The 23,836-nt window shown below is 39.1% G+C and overlaps 1 protein-coding gene across 1 annotated transcript in view; it reads right to left on the bottom strand.

Moving 5' to 3' along the window:
- PIK3C2G (phosphatidylinositol-4-phosphate 3-kinase catalytic subunit type 2 gamma) overlaps positions 1 to 23,836 on the bottom strand; it is a 209,369-nt gene that overhangs the window by 17,066 nt on the left and 168,467 nt on the right. Inside the window, 2 exon segments of the mRNA XM_032208221.1 lie at positions 7,023 to 7,117; positions 15,394 to 15,469. Coding sequence (XP_032064112.1) covers positions 7,023 to 7,117; positions 15,394 to 15,469 — 171 coding nt within the window.

The raw sequence follows: 23,836 nt of genomic DNA, 5'->3' as shown, positions 1-23,836 counted from the left end.
CCTTTGAGAAAGGAAACACATGCAAATGCTGTCGTTTTGTTTCTTTTTGTCACATATTCTTTTCTCTCCCTGTCTAGTCACAGATCACAAGTGAATGTAAAATGCATGTAGAAATTGTAACTACTTTTACTGTGCCGTCACTCTGCATTTTCTTAATTTGTTAAAGAAAAAGTCTGTATGTGCCTGATCTAGACTACTTCTAATTTCTGAAACTGTATAGAGCTCCCTCCACTTTTCTGTAGGAGATTATTCTACAGCTTGTCCCCTCCTTTTGTAAGAAAGCATTTTGTTACATGATGCATGAAATTTCTCCTTCTTAATTGTCATTCATTACTTGTAGTTACACTCACGCTCAACATCCTAAATAATTCTTCTTGAACGTTGCTGTGTTCTCCCTTAAATATTTGACAATTGACTTGTGTCCTTGTTAGTCAGTTCTCAATTAAGTTAAGTTTAAGTAACAATAAATCACACCTGGAGAATCAATCATTCCCAAACAACCCTACTGAGAACTCTTCTTTGAACTTGTATTCTAGTTCTTAAGAAGCTTTCAGAGAGCTACATTCTAGCATGAAAGTCTTATAAAGATGAACTTACTTTCTGCACCATGAAACAAGGATCTGGCCTTTCCATTGTCATCTCTCATGGCAACCTCATGTCTCACCATTTGCGTGTTATATTTTCATGTATGGGAAATAGATCTGTAACTCCCTGAGGGGATAGTTTTCATTTGTCCAAGCTAGTTGTAGTGTTCTGTAAATTAATTTTATTCTCTTGATCACGCTCTGTTTCCAATATTATTTTGAAAGTTTTCCTCTTTTGCAACAAATGGCAAATTTAATTTATGTTCACCTTCATCTCTGTACTGGGTCTGGTTGGAAAGTTAACTTTCCCGGCAGCAGCCCATACAGTGCCGTACTCTGTACTTGTAGCTGGAACAGCAGTGTTATCACACCAGTGTTGTGTCTACTGCTGAGCAGCAGTGGCACAGCATTGGGCCTTTCTCTAACCCTCCTAGGGGGTGGGCAAAAAGTGAGGAGAGAAACATCAGTAGGGCAGCTGACCTAAACCAATCAAAGGGATATTCCATACCATGTGATGTCACACTCAGCAATAAAAGGTGGAAACAGGAAGAAGAGGAGGGGGGGGGGGTGTGGGCTCTTGTTGAGAAGATGTTGGTCCTCCTCTTGAACACCGGCTGCGTGCGTTGAGGCCTTGCTTCAAGGACGTGGTCAATCATCGCTCATTTGTGGGAAGTAGAGAGTAATTTCTTTCCTCTGCACTTCCATATAGCCTTCATTTATTTTGTTTGTTTGTTTTCCTCCCTTCTTTTTATTTTTCCTTTTCCCCTCCCTTTTCCCCTTTCCCTTTTTATTTCCCCTTAGTTAAATTGCTTAGTTCATGGTAGTCTTTATTTAATTATTATAATTATTTCCCTTTAATTAAATTATCCTTATCTCAACCCGTGAGTTGTTCTTTGCTTTACTTCTCCCCCTCCTCATCTAAAGGAGGGGGAGTGAGAGAGCGGTTGTGGGGTTTAGCTGCCCAGCACGGTAAAAACACCACAATCTCCCAGATCACTCATACTGTTAAACAGAACTCACTGATCTTATTTTATTCAACACAGATCAGGTATGTAGGGAATTACTTATTTAAAAATTAACTGTTAGAATTTAGAGCTGAGGTAGTACTGTGGCTGTGACAGATGAAAGGGTTTAACAAGAAATAATAACAAAACTTTCCATACAATGTATTTGTCAAATGCCTTTAATAACAAATCAGATGGAATCCAAAAGTAATCCTTGTGTCACAGAAACTGAACTCATCTCTTTCCAGTTAAACTAGTGTTGTGTAATAGTAGCCTTTGATTATAGGTGTTCAGCTAATTTTCAGTCCAAAAGAGAACATGTCTATCTAAGCTAATTTGCATTCATTTTTAAAGTAAAAGCATTTTCTATGAATATGAAATTAAATCCAATTTCTCTACAAGCTAAAGTTAGTACAAGAGCCTTCTTTTCATGGCATTTTATTCCATTTTTCTGTGAAAGTCTAGGGAGAATTCCATCTGAATGTCTTACCCTCCTACATCAGCCAAACTGTTGATTTCATTCTGTTACCAATACTTGCTGACTAGCTTTTGTTCAGCTCAGAGGGATTTTTTCCACTTGTTTTACATCCGTAGATGACTGGCCAGACTTTGCTTACCTCTGGAACTTCTCTATCCCTGTTGGCTAATCCATGGGCCTCAGTAAAGAAAGCAGGATACATTCATAATATTCTGAAAGGGTAATGTTGCTTTTAAATTAATTGGCAGACATTACGTTGCTGGTAGGTAATATATTTTCCATTTATATCTATATAATGCTGTTCATAATGTGTAAAAATTAGTAGGCCCATGAGAGGAACAATGGGAACCAACTTTGATGGACCAAAAATCCCCACCCCTTCCCCAGCTCAAGTTAGGCAGTGAAGCATCTACCTGTGCTGTAGTTGGGAACTTCCCTATAGCCCTGCACCTGCAGGCTTAGAATTAGATTTCATTCTCTTGTTTTAGGGAAGACTTGGTTCTCACCTTTCTTCCCAAAGCTCTTCAACTATCAAGTTTCACAAATGTTTTTGGAAGCAATTTGTACTCGGATAGCGTAGGACACAAAATGGAAAGAGGCTGGATGTCTGTATAAGCTTAAAGCTGATTACTAATTCATCACCCACATATCAGCTACCCCAGAATCATTAATCACCAGGAGTGGTTCATGACAGCTTCGGAGCTTTTAAAACAGGAAAGCTGGAAGAAGTTTTGGAAAGTACTATAGGAGTTTATTTTAATTTCAGCAAATTTCCCCCCTGTAAAATTGGTTCTGAATGCATCACCTACACCCGCTTTCCTGAATTCCAGTAACATTTTACATTTATTGGCATGAAGATCAGGATAAGTTGGCTTTGTTTCTCCTCCCCACTGCCCCTGAGGAGTTATTCTGTCCACAAGAAATGGACAAAAATGTTTAGCAGCAAGGACTGAAAGTTTAGCTGCTTATCTGGAAAAACAGGGCATGCCTGAAGTCATGACAATGAAGCCAGAAGAAAACACACACTTCTTCTAAGCCAACCCTCAATGACTGTTCCCTTCTGGTTGTCTATGGAGCACAAAAAGAAACTTACTAACCGACTTTTTTTTTTTTTTTTTTTTTTTTTTTTAACTTCAGAAATGGCTATTTCTTTTGCCTCTGGTGTCTTGTTGAATAGACAAGCAAGCCCAGCAGTGGTTAGCCTGGTTGTTTCTGGCTATGCAGTATTATGCTAGTTCATAGTCTGCTCTGTGTAAGATTTGTTATGATCTTGATATTCTGCATTTTCTGTGCTGGTTAATACATGGAAGTGAACTTGAGAACTGTTCAAAAACCTATGTGTCTCCAGTGTTCATAAATCCACCTTTACAGCTTCTGCACAGATCTAGGCATTTACATCTTTCAGGCCACCTCTCAGGCATTCTTCCTAGTACTCCCTCTGTGCTCCTGTTCCTAACTGATGCCATTCTTCTGGGTATTGTCCTGCCAAGGCTGGGTTGTTCTTGATCCTCCTTGACAAGCCCTTTCACATGCTAAAACCTCACCCTGGATCCTGTATCTTCCTCCCAAGACCACTTAGTGCATTTTTTGAGGTATGGCACTATTGAGTTTCTGTAAGAAGCTAGCCTTGATTCATCTCCTGCTGCTGCCACATTGTCCAAGACTCAGGGGAAAACTCTCCCAGTCTCTCCACACAACCTCTCCAGTTCATGGCTACACCAACATTTCCTTCTATCCCAGCTTCATTTTCATAAGACAATATTGCCTCTACCTCCTGTGCATAAAGTGCACAGGCACTGCCTGCATTTGAGGGGTGCAAGTAATGGTCCAAGAGGCTGACTTAAAGTTATGCAATATACATGTATGGAAAATCACATTTTATTACTATTGCATATTTTCTATCTTTGAAAATTGGATTATTTTTTTTCCTCAACAGTGCAGTTGATACCTTCAAATCATAAGTAGAAGCTGTGAGTCTGATGTGAGTCACCTGACTTACAGAATCTCAGGATTCAATTAAAAGTGTGAATTTCTAAGGGAAATCATGAGACTGAAACATTGATAATATCTTGTAAACCTTATATCTATTTAACAGAACTCAGCTTCACTGTGCATACATAGCCTTAAAGTGTAGGCAAACATTTGCAACCAGTCTTATATCTCTCCCTTCTGAATGTTTTACCATGTGAATTGCTTGTCAAGATGCAAGCATTTTTTACAGTGGAAAAATATAGTTTGTGCTTTCCAGAAGGTTAGGTTAGATTAATGGTCCCTTCCAGTCTCAAAATCTATAAGGCTGTTCTACTCTATTGTTTTTTGAGGTATTTCTAATAGAGTTTTCTTCAAGAAGGACTGGCTTTCATAACACATAACTGAAATGTTGGTGGTGTTAGAGAGAGGATATTTGGAAGCAGATCTAGTAATGACTGATTTGTATATATGCAGCACATCTGGCACATGTGGATGCATCAGAACAAAAGTGCCTACTCTGTGGAATCGATGTATACACCAACATTAGACAGTCATTTGGTATGTCTGCACCAGATTAATGCTCTTTCATGTTCTATAGTATTTTCTACTATGACAACCCACATGAAAAATTCTGCAAAGCTACCATTGCATTCTTTTGACTTCCTCCCTTAAAGAACCTGTGTGATACTTGAGAATAGCTATAAACAACACCAGCTCCTTATGGATTAACTTGTACATCACATATTAATATAAGGTTTTCACAACAGGATCCAGATCTATTAAAATGCCGAGAACAAATCCCCACAAATAATAAATTTTATTTACATGGTTCAAAATTCTGTATCATGATGCCTATCTGTTCTATAAGGCTACATTTGGGATTAATTTGACCCACTACAATTATTTTCACATCTGAACACATCATAAAATCTCTATAAATAGATAAATTTAATGGGGAAGAGTGGCACAAGAATTATTTACTATAAATTATGAAATAAAACAAGATGGCAAAGTAGTCTCTGCACAGATGAACCACTAAAATATAATTAGTGAGACTCTGCAAGAGACTGAATATACCTGAAATAGCTTTAACATGTCTTGAATAAGATATGATCTTGGCATACTTTTTAAATCCCTGTTCAGCTTAATAAAAAAAAAAAAAAAAAAAGAAAAGAAAAAAAGAAAGAAAGAAAGGAAAAAGAAAAGAGAGCATGTCAGAGAGATTGATCTATACAACTAGAAAGCTGAGAAGACTACTAATGGGATAAAGAATATTTCTTTTACAGGTTGCTAGTCTGAAGGCAGTCCAGTATCACAGTACCCCAAAGCACAACAGTTTCATATTTCAGATCAGATCAAATGAAGGATGGCTGGCTTGCAGGAAGGAATCAGAAGCCCAGGATTTAAAAACATGATTGCCTAAGTTAGGCTGCTAAAACACTCACCTTATTTTCAAGCCATGAATCATGGCTAGTTTTACTGAATTGGACTCCTACCACTTCTCTGCAAACTTACTGGAAAGCATTTCATTAAAGTCACTAACCTTCCTGAGCTAGATGCTAACTTAACTTTGTGTTGTCCCTCCCCATAAAGTGAACTGAACCCTGCATGTCATCTATGCTGTAATTTATTTTCATTTAATTAAATGACATGTACTTTCTAAGTTGAAGAACACAGTTATGAACCTATACATTTAAAATGACAAAAACAAGGAGAACGACTGTTTCCAACATCTGTAGCTCTATTTGTGTACATCTCCACATTACCCACCTGAACTCACAGTAACAAATGAGCACATCAAACATTTACATATTCCCCTCCCACAACCTAGAAGTTTATCAAAGTCATTTAGCTTTAGAAAGTACAATAAGAAAAATAAAGAGGGTGTTATACTATATCCTGAAGGTAAAGTTCATATAAATTGGGCCAGCAGAGGCTGATCTCACCTGTCAGGATGGCACATACGAAACATAGGCAAGTCTCTCAGGACAGAGAAATTACAGGATTTTATAGAGTAAAATTAATATACTTGAAATGAATATCAGAAGCTGGAGTGGCCAATGAACAGCTGGAGCTACATAATCCTCATGTGACTTGTACAAATTAAATGTTCAGCCCCATTTTATTACTGGATGGCACTCACATACATTCCTCAGTTTGGCCTGATCTAGGGAAACCTATTGCGATCCAGTCTGAGATGGAGGCAGCTTCAATGTATGCAACAAGAACCTGCATACATAAACACAAATCTTCCAGATAAACAAAGATAGCAAAAGATCTCTTTGCCACAGCTATTACTCAAGACCTGAGCAACAGGAAATTCAAGAGGACATCCAGGTGGCTGAACTCATGATGATGTAGCAGACACACTGCCTCAACTGAGGTACCCATCTAGATCTCTCATGTTACTCTCAATAATTTAATCTGTTTTATGCTGAGAGAGCTCTGCCAGCTCTCTCCTTGCATAGTCTGGCTCCAGAAATGTGCAGTATTTACCACTTAGCATCATGAGAGAGAGCTTGTTATAAAGATGAACATCATCACACCAAGAGACACTGCTTCTTTAAACACTCCACTACTCCCTCTGCTGACCTCTTCCCTGCTTGTAGACCAGTCATGTTGGGTTGAAAGAAGGGTGTGGATAATCAATAGAACCAGGCTGACATCCCTCAAAGAGTTATGATACTGCATGAGGCCATATATTTAGATGGCATCAAAATGTGTCAGCTGAAAGGGCCAAAACAGGCATCAAAATTGTTTTTCTACATGGCCTGGAAAAGATCATTGCCAGACATTAGGTTTCTAAATAAGTTCCATACTGAATGAGATCAAAGGAAGAAAACAAGTATTAAATATTGAAAAAAGCATATCATAATTCTGAGTTAAAATTACTTATATCAGAAATGGTGTTTTAGGATTAATGTTTTCAAAGTACTCTGCAAATATGAAGACTTATGCTTTATAGATTATGATGAAAATACTTACAATATTCCTCATGTGTTTCAGCATTATTGTCAGACGGGTGCCCTCATAAGATATGACTAATTGTACTCCAGGCTTATGATCAGTTGACTGAGGACCTAAAAAAGGTCAGTTTGATTTTTTAATAAAGAAATTAGTTGAAGTAGATGTCTAAAATAACTCAGAATACATGCAACAAAATTATTGCCTGCTTAAATCAGTGATCAAATTAGAAAACACAATTAAAGAGTGTGATCAAGAAAGTGGTCTGACGTAGTACTCATCTTCTTGCTTCTTTATGCATTGACAGTGAGATTTTTGTTTTCTAACTGCCATCAATCTGAATTTCAGTGGAAAATTTGTGACTGAGCTAAAAATAATTCTATATTTTTTTATTACACTAGTTAGTATTGTTGCAATTTTTCCTTTTTTTTTTAGTTCCTACCACCAAAAATAAACAAAAACAAACAAACAAACAAAAAAACACACAAGTTTCCAGACCAGTTCCAAAACAATAGTAGATTTACGATAACATCTGTATCTAACAGATTTAAACTCTCCCTTCCTCATCCTGTATTTCTCCTGCTCCAGGCTGGTTTTTATACAACCCTCTCCTTTCACAGATTTTCTGCTAAAATGAATTTACAGAGTTTGACTTCATTCTCACTGAAAAAATAAAAAAAAAATAAAAAATCAGTTTCCAAGCAAGAAGAATCAGGCTCGTAATATGGAATAAATGACTAAGCATATCCTGTTCCTTCTTTCTGTTGGAGGCATTGAGCCAGCTGTCTTCACTGCCAAAAAGGTGTGTCCCTGAACTGAGACATGTGTCTTACCTGTCCCACTGAGACAATGCAGACAATAAAAATGTTTTTTTTTACCATGATATACCAGGTAACAGTGAACACAATAACCTCCCATTGGTATTTCTCTGACCATATTATTCTGCAGTGCTAACCCTGAACATGGGGGACATGAGCTGTTTTGCACCACTTGGTCTGAGGCCCAGGGCTCTCACCACACTGTGATCATCAAAGGCAGCCCAGACACTACCTGTATGAACTAGCCTGGTTTTACTTGCAGAAATAGGGTTTCATTTAATTAGACCAAGGCTATGTTGCATTCAGTATTTTATATTTACTCTACTTGAAAAAATAAGAACTTAATCCTGCTAACCTTACAACAAAACAGTTATCTTGCAGGAGCTATGTTGTGTTCTGCCTTCCTCCCCATTAAAAATACAGCTGGGCTTGAGACCTCAAACAGAAAGGTGCTGCTCCCCTGCACATGTCTTGGGATCTGCCAGTAAAACATCATCCTACCACAGGGAGAGATAATGACACAAGACAAAACAATACAATAGTAATTAATTCTTTAAATAGAAACATATCATATTAAAAATGGAGGGAAGGATAATAAGAATGAAAGAACTGCCACCACACACTGGGGTTACGCAGTAGAAATAAGAGGTGTTTTAGAGAGCATCGGTACTATTCATCTTCAATAGCGGACAGGATTTTCATAACTCTCTTTCAGTCTCAGCAGACACCTGTGCACTCTTTTGCTCTCTCCATTTCTCTTTTGCAAATGTGCACGAGAACTGTTACAGCCAGGGTCGTAAGGGCAAAAAATCAACCCCTCTCTCCTCAGCCTTTACTCTGTTAGTCAGCAGAGGAAGCAGCAAGAGGGAAGTTATAAAGAATAAGCCATGTAGGCTATATTTTTCCGAAGAAACCAAACGTGTAACCTCTTGAGTGAACAGAGGCTAAAATAACTGCTAAGCAGATAGAATTACAGTGCTGTAATGTACTACAGAGAGCCACAGTGCTAGTGTAATTGCCATTTATCCTAAGGAAAGGAATTAAAATTAATTAAAAATAAGAGTGGGTACATACAATTGCCATAATATATTTTTTTCCGGGCAGTCTGAATATCAACACTTCTGAGTTGCTGATGTTTGGACTGGAATTTCAGAAGATGAAGCCATCTCCAGTTTCTTCCCTTTGGAGACTACAAAAATATATTTTTAATCATACCCTAATTAGAAAAGAGCCTGAAACAGACTCTTGAAGAATTGAAATGTTACGAAGAAATCACTAAGCTAGGACTTAGAAGACTGAGATGCAGTCCTTCATTTGTTATTCTCCTTTATGAGCTGTGACAAATCACTTAGCTAGACTATAACTTATTTCATTTCTTGTATGCAAAGAAGGACAGTGAGGGATAAGAAAGTGAGGAAAACTCCATGAAGCAGAAAATGCTGATTTTTTTATTTTTTTTTCCCTAAGGGTAACAAAAAGCTCACAATCCCCATTGCACACTCCCACTGCTCTGCAAAGCTGTTATCATTTTTAAAAAAAACCTGTGGGGGCCTTTTCCTTTAAGTTGCAGCAGGAAACATAGAATTCTAGGGCTTTCAACTCACTGTAACACAAGGGGCTTGTGCTTTAATGCAAGGACACAATTCTCTTGAGGGGCTCTGTTAATTTTGTGAATTGGAGTGGGTCATCTTGAGCAGTTTAGCAAGGGCAGCAGACCTCAAAAGCTAAATTACGTCATTAGAATTCAGTGAAACATTGTGCCTTTCTCTCCTACCACTACGGCCACTGCTTTTTTCTGTTTTATAGTGTGAGTGCTTATGTCCAGTGGAGAACTTTGACAGTTGTTGGCATTTTCATTTAGAAAAAAAACAACACAACAAATGTAAATAAGTTTCTAACCAAACTGAAAATAATGAAGTGTAGGAGGAGAAAATGCAATTCTAATTGACTATGTAAAACAGAGTATGAAACAGACACTATGGTCATGGCCATTACCAAAGCATTTGCTCCTGCTATGGGAATAAATTGGGCTCTAATCAAAGCACAAAAGCAAAAACAAAACTAGCCCTAAAATGAAGAAAAAGGGGGGAAAAACAATACAAGAAATCTAGTAAATTTGGAAATGACTTCTATTCCTTATATTTCATAATAAAAGACAGTTTCTATTAGCTAGACTTAGATGTTATATTTTAGGTTCTCCTACATTCTGCGCTAAATCATAGTCTTTTTGAAGTCTAGGTGATTTCAGCTTCAAATAATAATAAAATACACATATAATAATTACTTTCAGTCTATCCAGCTTGGGCAGGTGGACTTGAGCTCAAACCCTGCATTTTTAGGAACTGTCATGCTCTACTTGCACTTCATTATATGCAAGCACCAAATGCCAGTCTGTTGTAGATATAGGATAAAGCTTCACTGATTTCCATGAAGCAAGATTTCCCTCCCAGGGGCCGATACTTCACTCACTGGTGTCAATGCAAAACCTGTCAAATATCAAATGAGGACCCTGGAGTTGGAGTGCCAACAGACAGAATGGCATTTGTAACATTTTTATAAACGACTCGTGTCTGCATGCCCCGGCACTCGGGAGTGAATGTCAGCTGCCAATTTCCACTACAGAGAAACTCAAACATTGTGCCAGTTTATAATCTTTTTCATCAAGAAGCATGAACACTGGAAAAAAGTGGGTCTATTCTTCTTTTTAAATGACAAAAATAAAGAAATCAGTTTTCAAATTAATTTCTATTGAAGGTGGAATGATCTTCAGAGCAATCAATTATATAGTTCTTTTATTATCTAAATGGTTTTTCTAGCCTGTTGGAGAACTACCTGCTCTAAATTCTGTATTTTGTGCAGTGTTTGCTTTAGCAGCATTTTAAAATAAGCTCTGCATTATAATTTGCACAATGCATGAGAAATATAAACAGTGGAGAAGATGCTACACAGAAAACTGATGAAATCAATAGGGAAACTATAATTTATTACACCGAATTTCACATGTAGACTGCAAAGCAATATGCAAACACTAATTAACAAAATGTCATAGCACTACCATCAGGGAGTTAATATTATTCTGTCTTCTGTACCCTTGAATATGTCTTATACCTTCTTGGTGTTAACCTGTTCTGACCAAGCAAATGGTACTGGAACCTGTTCAATTTCCCAGGACCAGAGCTGAACATGCCTAGCCAAACAGTTGCTTGCTCTAGTTACAGTTTGGGTTTTTGAGCCTCCAGCATAACTGACAGTGGATCACAGAATCACAGAACGGTTTGGATTGTAAGGGACCTTAAAGGTGGTTTAATTCCAGCCCCCCTGCCATGGGCAGTGACACTTCCCACCAGATCAGGTTGCTCAAAGCCCCATCCAACCTGGTCTTGAACACCTCCAGGAATGGGGCATCCACAGCTTCTCTGGGCAGCCTGCTCCAGTGCCTCACCACCCTCTGAGTGAAGAATGTCTTCCTAATATCTAATTTAAATCTACCCTTTGTTAGTTTAAAACCATTACTGCTTGTCCTATCACTATCTTACAAAGAGTCCCTCTACATCTTTCTTGTAGGCCCACTTTAGGTATCAGATGATTGTTGTAAGGTCTTCCTGGAGCCTCTTCCTCTCCAAGATGAACATCCCCAACTCCTTAAGGCTGTCATCATAAGGAGATGTTCCCAGACCTTTGATCATCTTCGTGGCCCTCCTCTAGACTCGTTCTAATAGGTCCCTGTCCTTCTAGTGCTGGAAGCCTCAGAGCTGAACACGGGGCTCCAGGTGGGGTCTCATGAGAGCACAGCAGAGGGGGAGAATCCCCTCCCTTGCCCTGTTGGCCACATTGCTTTTGATGCAGCCCAGGATACAGTTGGCTTTCTGGGCTGTAAACACACAGTGCCACATCATGTTGAGCTTCTCATCAACCAACACACCCAGGTCCTTCTCAGGTTGCTCTCTGCCCAGCCAGTATTTGTCCTTGGGATTACTCTGGCCCAGATGCTGAACTTTGCACTTGGCCTTGTTGAACTTCATGCGTTTCACACAGGCCCACCTCTCAAGCCTGTCAAGGTCCCTTGGACGGCATCTCTTCCCTCCAGCATGTCAACCACACTACACAGCTTGGTGGCATCAGCAAACTTGCTGAGGGTGCACTTAATCACACTGTCCACATCACTAACAAAGATGTTAAACAGAACCAGTTCCAATACCAGCCCCTGAGGAACACAGATATATTCACTGATTCTCACCCTGCTCTCACCCTGTAAACCAACAAGAGGTGCTTATGGCCAGCAAACATCCTAAACCCAAGTGAAATAGGAACACAATTTATGGCAGTTGCTTTACGTCAAGAATGAACAACTGCAGCAGATGAGAATGCTATATAACATGAGCAAAATAGCCTACTCTCCAGAGGGAGCATTCATGAAGAATGGGATTCTTCATGGAGTGGCGTATTGTACATATTGCTTTTTGGAATGCTTGGATCTTGCTTCAGAAAGACACAGAGATGTTTCCTCTACTGCTCTAAATAGACAAAAGCACACTGAAGTGCATGCAACACTTATCAAACTTACCAGAACAGGACCTGGGTTGTGAACTGTTATAACCAATACCAAAGATTTCTTGCTTTCATAACTTTACCAAAACAGGCTCAATTAATCATATTTTCATGAGATAAAAACTCCAGAGGAAAAAAAATATATATAGAGATTGATATAAAAATTTTTTGATAGATTTTCTTTCTTCTTTTTATTTTTTAAGAGTCTTTATAAAAGCCTGTCTGTGAAATCATTCCTAATATCCTCTCTCACTCCCTTGTAGTGTGCTTGGTGTAATGAAATGCTGACAATATTCAGTGTAATTCAGAATCCATCCCACTGGGAATATTGAATCAGTATTCATGTCAAAGTAAATTTAGCACTGATTTTTAATCTCTTCATTGCTAGGAGCACAGTACAATTTCATAAATTTTAATTTTTATTTTACTTTAGTAAGTGTAATTACCTACAACATTTGTGAATTAAAGCTGTGTAAGAGAAGGATGCTATCTTGATCAAAATTCATAACCTGCTTCTGCTGGGCATTGGCTTTATTTTTTATTGATCCTAACTAAAAGACAGATGATTTGCTTGTGTAAAGGATGAGAGAGAAACCAGCAGGTTCATGGAAAGCTGCAGCCCATATTAATCCTGCATTATTCTTCAAAACAGGCAAAAATTAAGGTGTTTATATGTTCATAAATCAATAAAATCTGTGGGTGAAGGATGTATTGTTTTCATGGTAATTGCCTTTCTCCTGCAGGCACAATGAATTTCCCACCCCAGTCCAAATATGGCATTTCTATAGGGCTTTCTTTCAAGTCAAGTGTTTCAGGGCACCCTCAGCAAAGAGGAGCCTCCAGGACCAACAGACGGTGCCCTCCCCAGAAACTCTTTGTATGCTACCTGGCAGCTTGGCATGATCACTAGCCTGCCTTAGCTGGACTTGTGTCTTCCTTTACTCACAGGACAGATCGCAATAGGGCGGTGAATGTCATGCAATATAGATCTAAGTGAGCTAGGCACCTGTGGTATGGCAGAGATCTAACTCCAGCAACAAGGGGTGAAGCTTAGAGTAATGTATGAAAATTTTTCAAGTGAGTAATTAGTATGTACGTGGTTGGTAGGCTGACAGCTGCAATCAGCTGTGGACCAGGTTCAACCTCTTTCGTCACCAACCAGAAGTGGTGGCATACTCAAAGCAACTCAGTCCATAATTCTTGATCTCTGTTTTTACAGTGTCTAAACTCATTGTGTCCTGGTGTGGACCTTGGATCTACTGCTATTCTATTAACAAATGTCAGCAACCAATTTCTAGGCTAAAGGGAGATTTTAATATACATACATAAATACATACAGACACACACATACATATATATATATATTTCTGTTAAACAGTGTTTTTGTCCTGGGCCTACAATGAATGAGTCCAGACTTTAAAAGGCAGAGTTTCTGAGCAGGAAAATGATACCCTCTGTAACTACACTACATTAATCTCTCCTGACCAGGTTGTGATCTTTACGTAATGGGGCCACTGAGTTCACAGTGAACCAGCAGATTGGGTTTTCTGTCACGTAGCTTTCATCAAATACCCACTAAACACATTCTTACCTTTTTTTTCATCCTGTTCTCTGATTTTGAAGTAATTGACAACAAACTTAAGGACTCACCCTTCAGATTATATTGGTTTAGGACACCACTGTAGGACTAATTTATTTTGCAACTTTGGTACAGTTCAGTTCATGCTTTGCACAAGATATTTACACATGGATTCTCTGTAATAACTAGGCACCTAAACCTAATTGAAATGTCAAAATCCCTCTAAAGACCTCAGACTTAAACTCCCTCATGCCTCAGCTCACTCTCATGTCTGCAACATCGGTTAGAGTCTATAGAGAGCAGTAGCCCATGGACCCAGATACATATCACATTTGTACTCCAGGCTGGATTCTCTATGGTAAGATTCAGTTTTGAATATTTAAAACACCTAGGCCATTTCTGCATTATCCTCTCATTCTTTTGTACAAGTTAGAGCAACCATTAGTAATTTCCAATATTCATAATGGATTTAATATGATAATGGCATCCCTAATCAAATAAACTACATCGGGGGAGTTCTTCCAAAGGCTGAGAAGACAGAATAGGATTTATTTTGTTCTGATGAATTTTTTTAAAATGGTCACAGCAAAAGAGATAATAAAGCCCCTGTCTGCAGAGAGAAGAAATTAACATAATGGACATGCAAACTAAATATGCTGAGCTATTCCACATTTCAGAATGGAGTGTGAGAACTGGTCATCTTGGAAACATTCTGTCACTTGGAGCAAAAAACAACCAGATGAATTGTTTTGGTGCAGGGTGCAGCTGCAAGCTTCTTTATGAGATTTTATTTTGCCTAAAAATAGACTATTGAAGTTTATTTTCAGTGTAGAAATAGTGCAGTGGAAAATAAGAAACATCTATGGTTTACATTATATGGTTTATGTTTTGGCCCTTAATTCTGTAATGTCAGAGATTAGATTAAATTAAGTGCTGCACAGAAGAGGATAATGGTTAAGCATTTACATAGGCTAAGGGAACAAAGTGGAATGTCATTTAGTTAAGAAGTGAATTACCACTACCATTAATAATGTATGCCTAGGTATTAACATAATGTTCTGTTATTTACCTGCTCCACTCATTGTAAAAATGACTAAAGTCATCCCTAATGTTCTTTTCTTGCCCAAGTATACATTGTTCTTTGTTATGACTCATACCCTTTCCTCTAGATTCTTCTCTGAAAATTGTTTTGTAAAAAAGAAACATGCCATAGTTTGTCTAAATAAACTTTTACTTTGCATATAGGTATGTTTATTCAAAAAGAAGTAAAGCAAGGCTGAGGAGCACATGCCAAAGTGAAAACAAGCTACAGGTCACATTACTAAAACATTTCTAGAGACCTTGAGAATTCAGGAAGCATTTGTTGGTTATCTATTGATCAAAAAAAAAAAATCCACATTAAACACTTTATTCGCCTAAGAATAAAGAAGATTGGTAGTTGACATACCTAAGGTCACAGATGATGATGTTTCTGTGAAGGTTTTTTTGGTCCAATTCAAGAAGAAGCTGAGTACAAGCTCATTCTGAAAGAAAATAAAAATACTTTAGGGAATAACACATGTGCTCTATTCCTTGAATTAGTTCTCTCAGAGCAGATTGCTGGTAGGCTTTTGATGCATATTTTGGAGTCAGCAATGAAGGCCAACCTTTCCACTCCAGTCATGGGCAAGAACCCCATGGAATGATTTCTATGCAGGCACTGGGAAGACAGTGGTGCCCCTTACCACTGGCTCAGGGAGGCTGCACGGATGCCTACCTCACCCCTTTCTTTCAACACCCATCCAAATAGCAACGTGCAATATAGGCCATATATTTGCATTCTTACTGGATCACAGTATCTCCAATATACACATTAGCAGCTGCAACTACATATACAGTGCAGCATATCTATGAAACAAATGCAGGGTAACATCTTTCCAGAGTATTGTGCAGTCAGCATAAAATTTGTCCTTGGCAGAGGACCAGCCTCAAGCATCTGACCTGACCTGTGCCCCACCCTCTGGCTTAGATATTGCACATACCTGACTTGGAGGTTTAATGGATGCTCACACTGAAAAGGTCCATACAGAGTTAACTCCTACCAGAAATAGTCATATTTTACCAGCCTGTTTCAAAGAGTAAGCCACCTTACGCACTGCCCTATCACTTTGTTTTTTATGTACTGCCCTGTACTGCTCCAGTGAACATATATAACGGGTAGTTACATTCAGCTTTAGAGAATTAAACCAATAAACCAAATCCCCAGATTTGAGTATTGTGCAAGGCAATAAAAATATGAATTCTAAAATGAACTCTTATGATTCCGAATCAAAGGTGGACAGTAATTACATGTTATTCCCTTTTTCATAAAGTCATATTTCAGAATGTCCATTCTTTAAGACTGTAAGAATTGCTACATTCATACTGATGCCACTTGGACTGATGCATTAACAAATGGGCTGAACAAGAGTCTTTTCTGATTCTAGCATTAAAATGCCACCTTTTTTTTTTTTTTTTTTTTTTTCCAGGCCATGCAAAAAAAAGTCTCTTATCGACAAGATGTATTTCATGTAGCTTTCGTATTGTTTCAAATTGACAAGATGCAGCATGATTTGTGAAAGGAAAGAAATAAAAAGAAGAGTTTAGTGACAAATGCAGCTAGTGAGGAGTTACTGTAAGTTCAGCAAACAGAAGAACAATCTGTATATGGCATGGAGATAAAATTTAGCAATCTGGATTTATTTTAGCAGTTGTCTTTTGTTTTTCATTCCACTGCTTGGGATTTTTTCTCCCACATTGATATTTGCTTTAAAAAAATCAGAAAAAAAAGATAAATCAATATTTTTTTCTTCGAATTGAATGACAAATAATGAAGCTATTATCAATGGATTGCCGATATACCTGTCCGTTCTGAGAATAAGTAATTATTTTCTCATCTCATGAGGATAGGTTATAGTGGAAAGCTCATACATCTGCTTCAGCTTTTAACAGCTTTAAACAGCCAAGTTACTCCCTGTAGGACCTCCATTTGCTCTTTCAGCACAAGTCCCAAGGGTAGGAAATCTCAAGTGTTGAAAGAATGTATTTTTTTTTGGCAGCTCAGCCTTTATTTGACAGCATGAAAATAAGCAAAGAAACTTAGGTAGCCCTTTGAGTTGAAAGATCTTGAGAGAAGTGGGTAGGATGTGGAAGGAAGGATACACTAACTGACTTGAAAGAGAAATAGAAAAATTCCACACTGAGCAGCCTCGTGTTCTGCTTCCTCTGCTTACTCTGTCAGCAATCTGAAAATAGATATAATAGTGAACAGAGAGGTTTGTAAACAGGAGATGGGAAGATTTTTTTCAGGATACAGTTCCAAATTCTCTTCCTAGAGGAAAGAACACTGAAAAAAAAGGACATTTGGTTTAAGAACACAAGAAGAATCAGTGCAGATCATACACTAGGCATGAACATAACGGGCATGTACATGGCTAGTTCCACAGCACTAATTTCAAAGCATTCCCTGTCTGTGTGTCCGTTGTATTCAATTGGTATTGAAGCATGTGGGCAAGCAGCAAGGCTAATGTTGGTAAATGGAAAGAAAAAAGCAGGCCAGGTTGCAGGGGCAGATTTATCAAGGGCAAAGTGTTTCAGAAACAATGGAGGTGCTCTCTTACAGGTTTGCTTCAATAGGCATTTTGTACACTGCTATGTACAAGACAGCATTTTCTCCCTGAACTGTGCTAATCTACCTACTGCAGGATACCATCATTTAGGTTTCCATCAGCAAAGTATATAAGTATCTTCTTAAGTTTACTCTTCATCATCAGATCACCAAAACACATGCTGAACTTACAGGTGATTCCTAAATACTGTTGCAGTTAATGGGACTTCAATCAATTGGGCACCAGTCCAGGACTGAAGCACATGCTTAGAGTTAAGCATACATCTAATCACATCGCTAAGCAGAACCAGGCACTTCAGAGCCTTGAATGCATGCATGTATGGTCAAACGCACATCATATTTAGGTGGACAGAGTGAACAAGCAATTGTTATTACAAAGACGTGCGGCCATAGGTGGGAAACTTAAGATCCCATGACTGTCTTGGCAGATGGGCAGGGACTGAAGATGACCACAAGAACTCATCTACTATTTTTTCCCCTTAAATTATTATCTTTAAAACAGTAAATGGAAATTCCATAAGATAACAGCCATTTGGGGATTTTTAGGAAAGCCCCCTACCAGTTCTCTAACCATTCTTACCTACTTAGATAACAATTTAAAAGGTAATGTTGGTATTTTTCCAGGTCACTCAAAAACATTAATCTTTTGGGGAGCAGCCAAATACGTATAGGTGCATCAGTGCTGGTCTGGTTAGAACTCTTGCGTGACCTTTATTCAGCCATTATCTCAAAAGAGATGAATTCCACCTTCACTTACACTAGTATACAGTTGATATAAGCAATTTCAATGACATCAGGGGGACTAGCACAGCCCTGTACACACTATAGCACAGTAGAATTTGTCACTGTTTTCCATTAGAGCTTAACTAGAAAAGTACTCTGCTGTTAGTGAAACACAGCCAGATTTCAAGCCAGATTTAATTTCATCAAAAAAAAAAAAAAAAAAAAAAAAGAAAAAAAGAGCAGTGTTCTTTGCTTTCAGCACTCTTTTCAGCTTTTAGAATAGATTTGGGGTCAGAGAACACCCAAGCACCTGTTATACTTAACCAGGATGGAGAAGCAGCAGGAAAGAAAGAAACCAGAAAAAGCTGACCTTGTTGCAGCTATTATAAATTCAGGAAAGGACAGAGGAAAAGAGAGGACTTTGAACCCTCCCCATTTGGGCTCTGCTTGATATCTGCCTGTAGGAGTACAAGAGTGGTGGGAGTTTAAGGGACCCACATAACTTAGGTATGCTTTGTACCTTTGTGTTATATAACTCCGTGCGGGCACTGCCAGAGATATTTTCTCAGATCTGTAAATCTCAAGTAGCTCCAGTGAATAAAATACAAATGAAATTTGGTAAGCTCTTATCAAGCTTTGTTACTTCTACAGTGCAAACCATTAGTCACTCTAGAACCACATTGTGTGCCTGTTTTTCACTGTATGTTTGAAAATGAGCGAATATAGTCTACAATCATTTCCATTTACATCCTCTTTAAAGCCATTTCACACAGCCTTCAAGTCAACATAAAGCTTCTCATAGAATCCATCCATACCTGATACACTATCACTGTTTGCTTACCTGATTGCACTTGGTTTATCTCTGCCCCCTAAAGTTTTAAATATTTTGGAAAATTAAAGAGAAAATTTTTATAGCGACAAAACACAATGCACCTCATTTCTTCATACTAATTAGCTTACTGTGCACTTACACTTATTATGTTGTTTTTTTCCCACTAACACCAAATGTGATAAACATCTCCCCTCAAACCTCCCTACCCACCACACTCACAAAACCAACCTATGTGAAAGATAAGGGATGAAAGAAATAAGTTCGTTTAAGGTATATCCTTAACTACATAGTAGTTTTGCAAGATCAGTATGTACATCTAGTTTCTGAGCTATGCTATCAATAACAATATGTACATATTAAATGCCACTTCTTTTAAATGATGAGAGATGGGGAAAGTATCCATAGAAAGTTACTATCTGGCCGTTGGTACCAAATACACAGCACAGCTACATCATACGTTGCTTTAGATTCAGTTTTATATTTTTATTTGTAATGCCCAAGCCAGGTGCAAGTTGTCCTTTAAAGATAAGCAAGAAAACCTTCAGCTTAGTCAATATCTAAATGCTGCTGCTTGTCAGCCGGGCCAAGAGCAGACCCAATGAACAGAGCCTTACCTTGCTTTTGTGTTCACAGGGAGTGTGAAACCTCCTACAATACTACTGAAAAATGACAAGCCACTAGGGCAGTCCTAATTTATATTTGTTGTGATTTGGGCTGCAATCTCCATTCACCCCATCACTCGGAGTTAAGAGTAAAATAGATAAAACTGTAATAGTAGGTGGCAGCAGCTGCCTTTTGTCATAGATTTGATTTATACTACAACAGTGTGTATTTTTGTCCTCCCCCATGTTACCAACTGTCCAATTTTTGTTCCTTGATGTTTCGCCTATTATTTGTGGCAACACTTGGCTATTTTGCCATTTAAAGAATCAAAACTTCAGGAGTCTATACATTGTTGAATATGTAGCCTTGCTTAGCCTGATCTAGAAGACTCAAACATACCAGCGCATGCAGCTCGTCAGTCAGTCAGCAACAGTGCAGCTGGCACAGAACTAAATATTTCTATGATGTGATCACACATATTGCCATTGATTTGAGGGGAGTAGAATGGAATTAAAAAAGATTCTGAAACACATTTTTGATCATGTCCCAAATGAAAATATGAAAATCAACTTCTGCATTTTAGTAGTTGATGTTATGGATATAGCTTGTTGTTCATGTATATAGTCTGGTGGAGTAGTTATTTATAAATGAGTGTTAACCTGAATTAAAAAACAAAAAAACAAAACATTCCTATTCCAGGCAACTCTTTAACAAATGTCTATAAGAAAACCAGTAATGAGGTTTATGCTCAAAGTAAGCCATAGGCTTAAAAAACTTTGAAGAAAAATGGGCATAAACACGTTTAAGCATTTAAAATAGCCCAACAGCAAATATCTCCATCAACAGATTTCTCAGCACAGATCCAATAAGGATGTGATACTACAACTCAGAGATAGAAGAAGGTGGCTTGATGCTTCTGTTCTTTAAAGAAGAATTTAAAGAAATACTTAATTCCATTTGAGCTACAGTACAAATGAGAAGACAGCTATTTCCCACATCCCTTCCTTTGTTCAAACCATTTAGCAGAAAAGGTCAGTGACATTCTGACCTACTCTTAATCATTACACAATTTTCACAAGTAGAACTTAGTCTGGACTGAAAAGCATGCACTTAAGGCATGACTGAGGAACAAATTTGGATATAATCCAATTCACTTTTTATTTCTAGGGTTTTTAATTACTTAGCTGATAGAACCAAGCATGCAGTTGGTCCTGTGCAGACTTGAATAACTCTTCAGTGCTGAAAAAAGGTGGTCTGTGGTGTCCAGTGAATCAGGGTAATGTGTTTACAGTGATAGCAAGGGTATTTAATTATGAAATAAAAACTCTTTCCCTTCTTGGCTTAGCATCATCTCAAACAATGCTCCAGGATACCATAGAGCTAAAATACAGCAGAGAAAAATGGTTGTGTCAAGAACATACAAGGATCCCTGTTCTACAGGCATCTACTCTTACATCATTTCTTCTCAAATTTCAGAATGAATTATTTAGTCCTACATAGTTTTACTCTTTCATAGGAACGACAGTTTGGTAAAGCTTGAGAACAGACATCTCCCTAAATGGTTTTGGTCAGGCTCCCTAGAAATTTGAGAAAAAGGATAAATTTGACTGTAAGGTGGTCCTATGCATGCAGAGAGAAAATAATTGTGTTTATTTTTATCAAGAAATCCTCCTAACTTGGCTTTCTGCTCAGAGTAAAATCAAGAAGACATTATGACACTTTTGAAAGAGTCAAAAGGGAAAAAGTAAAAAAGAAGCCTTCAGCTGGGAGTACAAAGGAAATTACCCACTGACTGGTATCCTTGTTCTAAGTGGGTCAGAATACATCAGCGTTTTCTAAATTTCTTACATCTCCCAGCAACAGAAGCATATTGAAGTAAAAATAATAATTCAATGTTTACAGAGTGTCAATAATTTTAAAGGTTATCACTGAGAATTGCAAGTCAGATGCATGAAGGTTAGCAAGATGATTTCCAGCATGCAACAGAACTTTATAGATGGAAACAATCTTCTCATTACTCCATTTACTATTGTTCCCCCTCCAAGTCCTGCACACAAGTAGCTGTATGATTGTTTTAAGCATGTAATTGTTTTATCCTCCTCATGGTTTACCAGTAGAGGCTGTACCAGACTTGAATGGTTTTTAGCAGCTGAACAGTCCAGCATGTCTGCATACCCCCCACTGGACCAGTTTAGAGCCACACCAGCATATGCTCTCAAACAGATCTGCTCACATTTCCCTACAAATACCCTATTCATCGTTGTGTCCTAGTGTCTCAGCAGCAACACTGGAAGAACTTATCCATCTCCACAGGTGTGCACTGCAGGACTGTAAAGGGAGGAGGCAAGGAATTAGGAAGCCCACTGCAAGGCAGCATGGTCAGGCTAATTATTAGACTGTTCTTAGACTGATTATTAGACTGATTATTAGATGTATTAGACACACATCGCATTGCCACATCATCCTTCAAAAAAGAAAGAAGGGCTATTGTTATGGGGGGCTCCCTTCTGAAAGGGACAGAGGGACCGATATGCCGACCGGACCCAACCCGCAGAGAAGTCTGTTGCCTCCCTGGGGCTCGGGTGAGAGACTTTGCCAAGAAAGTCAGGCGCCTGGTACGGCCCACTGACTACTACCCGCTACTGGTCTTTCAGGCTGGTAGCGATGAAGTAGCAACGAGAAGTCCGAAGGCGATCAAAAGAGACTTTAGGGATTTGGGGCGACTACTTAGAGGATCAGGGGCGCAGGTGGTGTTTGCCTCTGTCCTTCCGATAGGGGGGATCGAAGCTGAAAGGCGTGCTGTTCACATAAACTCGTGGCTTCGAGACTGGTGTGACCGGCAGAACTTTGGGTTCTTTGATCACGGGAAGGTCTATGCTACACCGGGCCTGATGGCACCGGATGGGATGCGCCTCTCTTGGAGAGGGGTAAGGATCTTTGGTCAGGAGTTGGCAGGGCTGATAGATAGGGCTTTAAACTAGAGTCGAAGGGGGAAGGGGCTAAAACTAGGCACGCCGGTGAAGACCTAAGGGATGGTACGCTAGAATCAGAGGGGCTGTGTGCCAGTGAGGTCCTTCGGTCAGATCCACAAGGTGCTGAGTGTAAGGAGACGCACCTGAAGTGCTTCTACACGAACGCACGCAGTATGAGGAATAAAATGGATGAGCTAGAAGTCCTGGCCCAGTCCCGCAACTACGACATCATCGGCATAAGCGAAACCTGGTGGGATGAGTCCTGTGACTGGGGTGTTGCGATAGATGGTTACAGGCTCTTCAGGAGGGACAGGCAGGGTAGGCGAGGTGGTGGGGTGGCGATGTATGTGAAGCAGGGGCTGGACTGTGTGGAACTTCAGGTCGGCAATGGCAAAGTTGAGAGCCTCTGGGTAAGGATCAAGGGATGAACGAATAAAGGGGATGTCGTTGTGGGAGTCTATTACAGACCGCCTGGCCAGGACGATAGTGCCGATAAATTATTCTTTACAGAACTAAGAGAGGCCTCGAGATTAACTCCCCTTGTCCTTATGGGGGACTTCAACTTGCCAGACGTTAACTGGGAGTGCCACACGGCTGACACGAGCAAGTCCAGGAGGTTCATGAAGCACCTAGATGATAACTTCTTGGTGCAGGTGCTAACGGAACCAACTAGGAAAGGTGCCCTCCTAGACCTGTTGCTAGAAAACAGAGAGGGTCTGGTGGGAGATGTGGTGATTGGTGGCTGCCTTGGTCATAGCGACCATGAAGTGGTTGAGTTCAAAATTTACGGTGACAGAAGGAAAAGTGCCACCAAAACCTCATCCCTAGATATGGGGAAAGTGGACTTCAGGCTGCTCAGGGAACTAGTCAGCAAGGTCCCCTGGGAAACTGCTCTTGAAGGCCTCGATGTCCACTAGTGCTGGTCATTCTTTAAGCGATGCCTCCTAGAAGCACAAGATCAGGCAATTCCTAAATATCGCAAGTCAGGCAGGCGGGGCAAGAGGCCAGCGTGGCTGACCAGGAATGTTCTAATGGAGATTAGGCAGAAACAGAGAGTGTTTCGCTACTGGAAGGAGGGCCAGGTGTCATGGAAAGAATACAGGGATGCTGTTCG

The sequence above is a fragment of the Aythya fuligula genome, chromosome 1 (assembly GCF_009819795.1).
Source record: "Aythya fuligula isolate bAytFul2 chromosome 1, bAytFul2.pri, whole genome shotgun sequence".
NCBI classification, from domain to species: domain Eukaryota; kingdom Metazoa; phylum Chordata; class Aves; order Anseriformes; family Anatidae; genus Aythya; species Aythya fuligula.
This window is presented reverse-complemented; position numbering and strand designations above follow the sequence as displayed.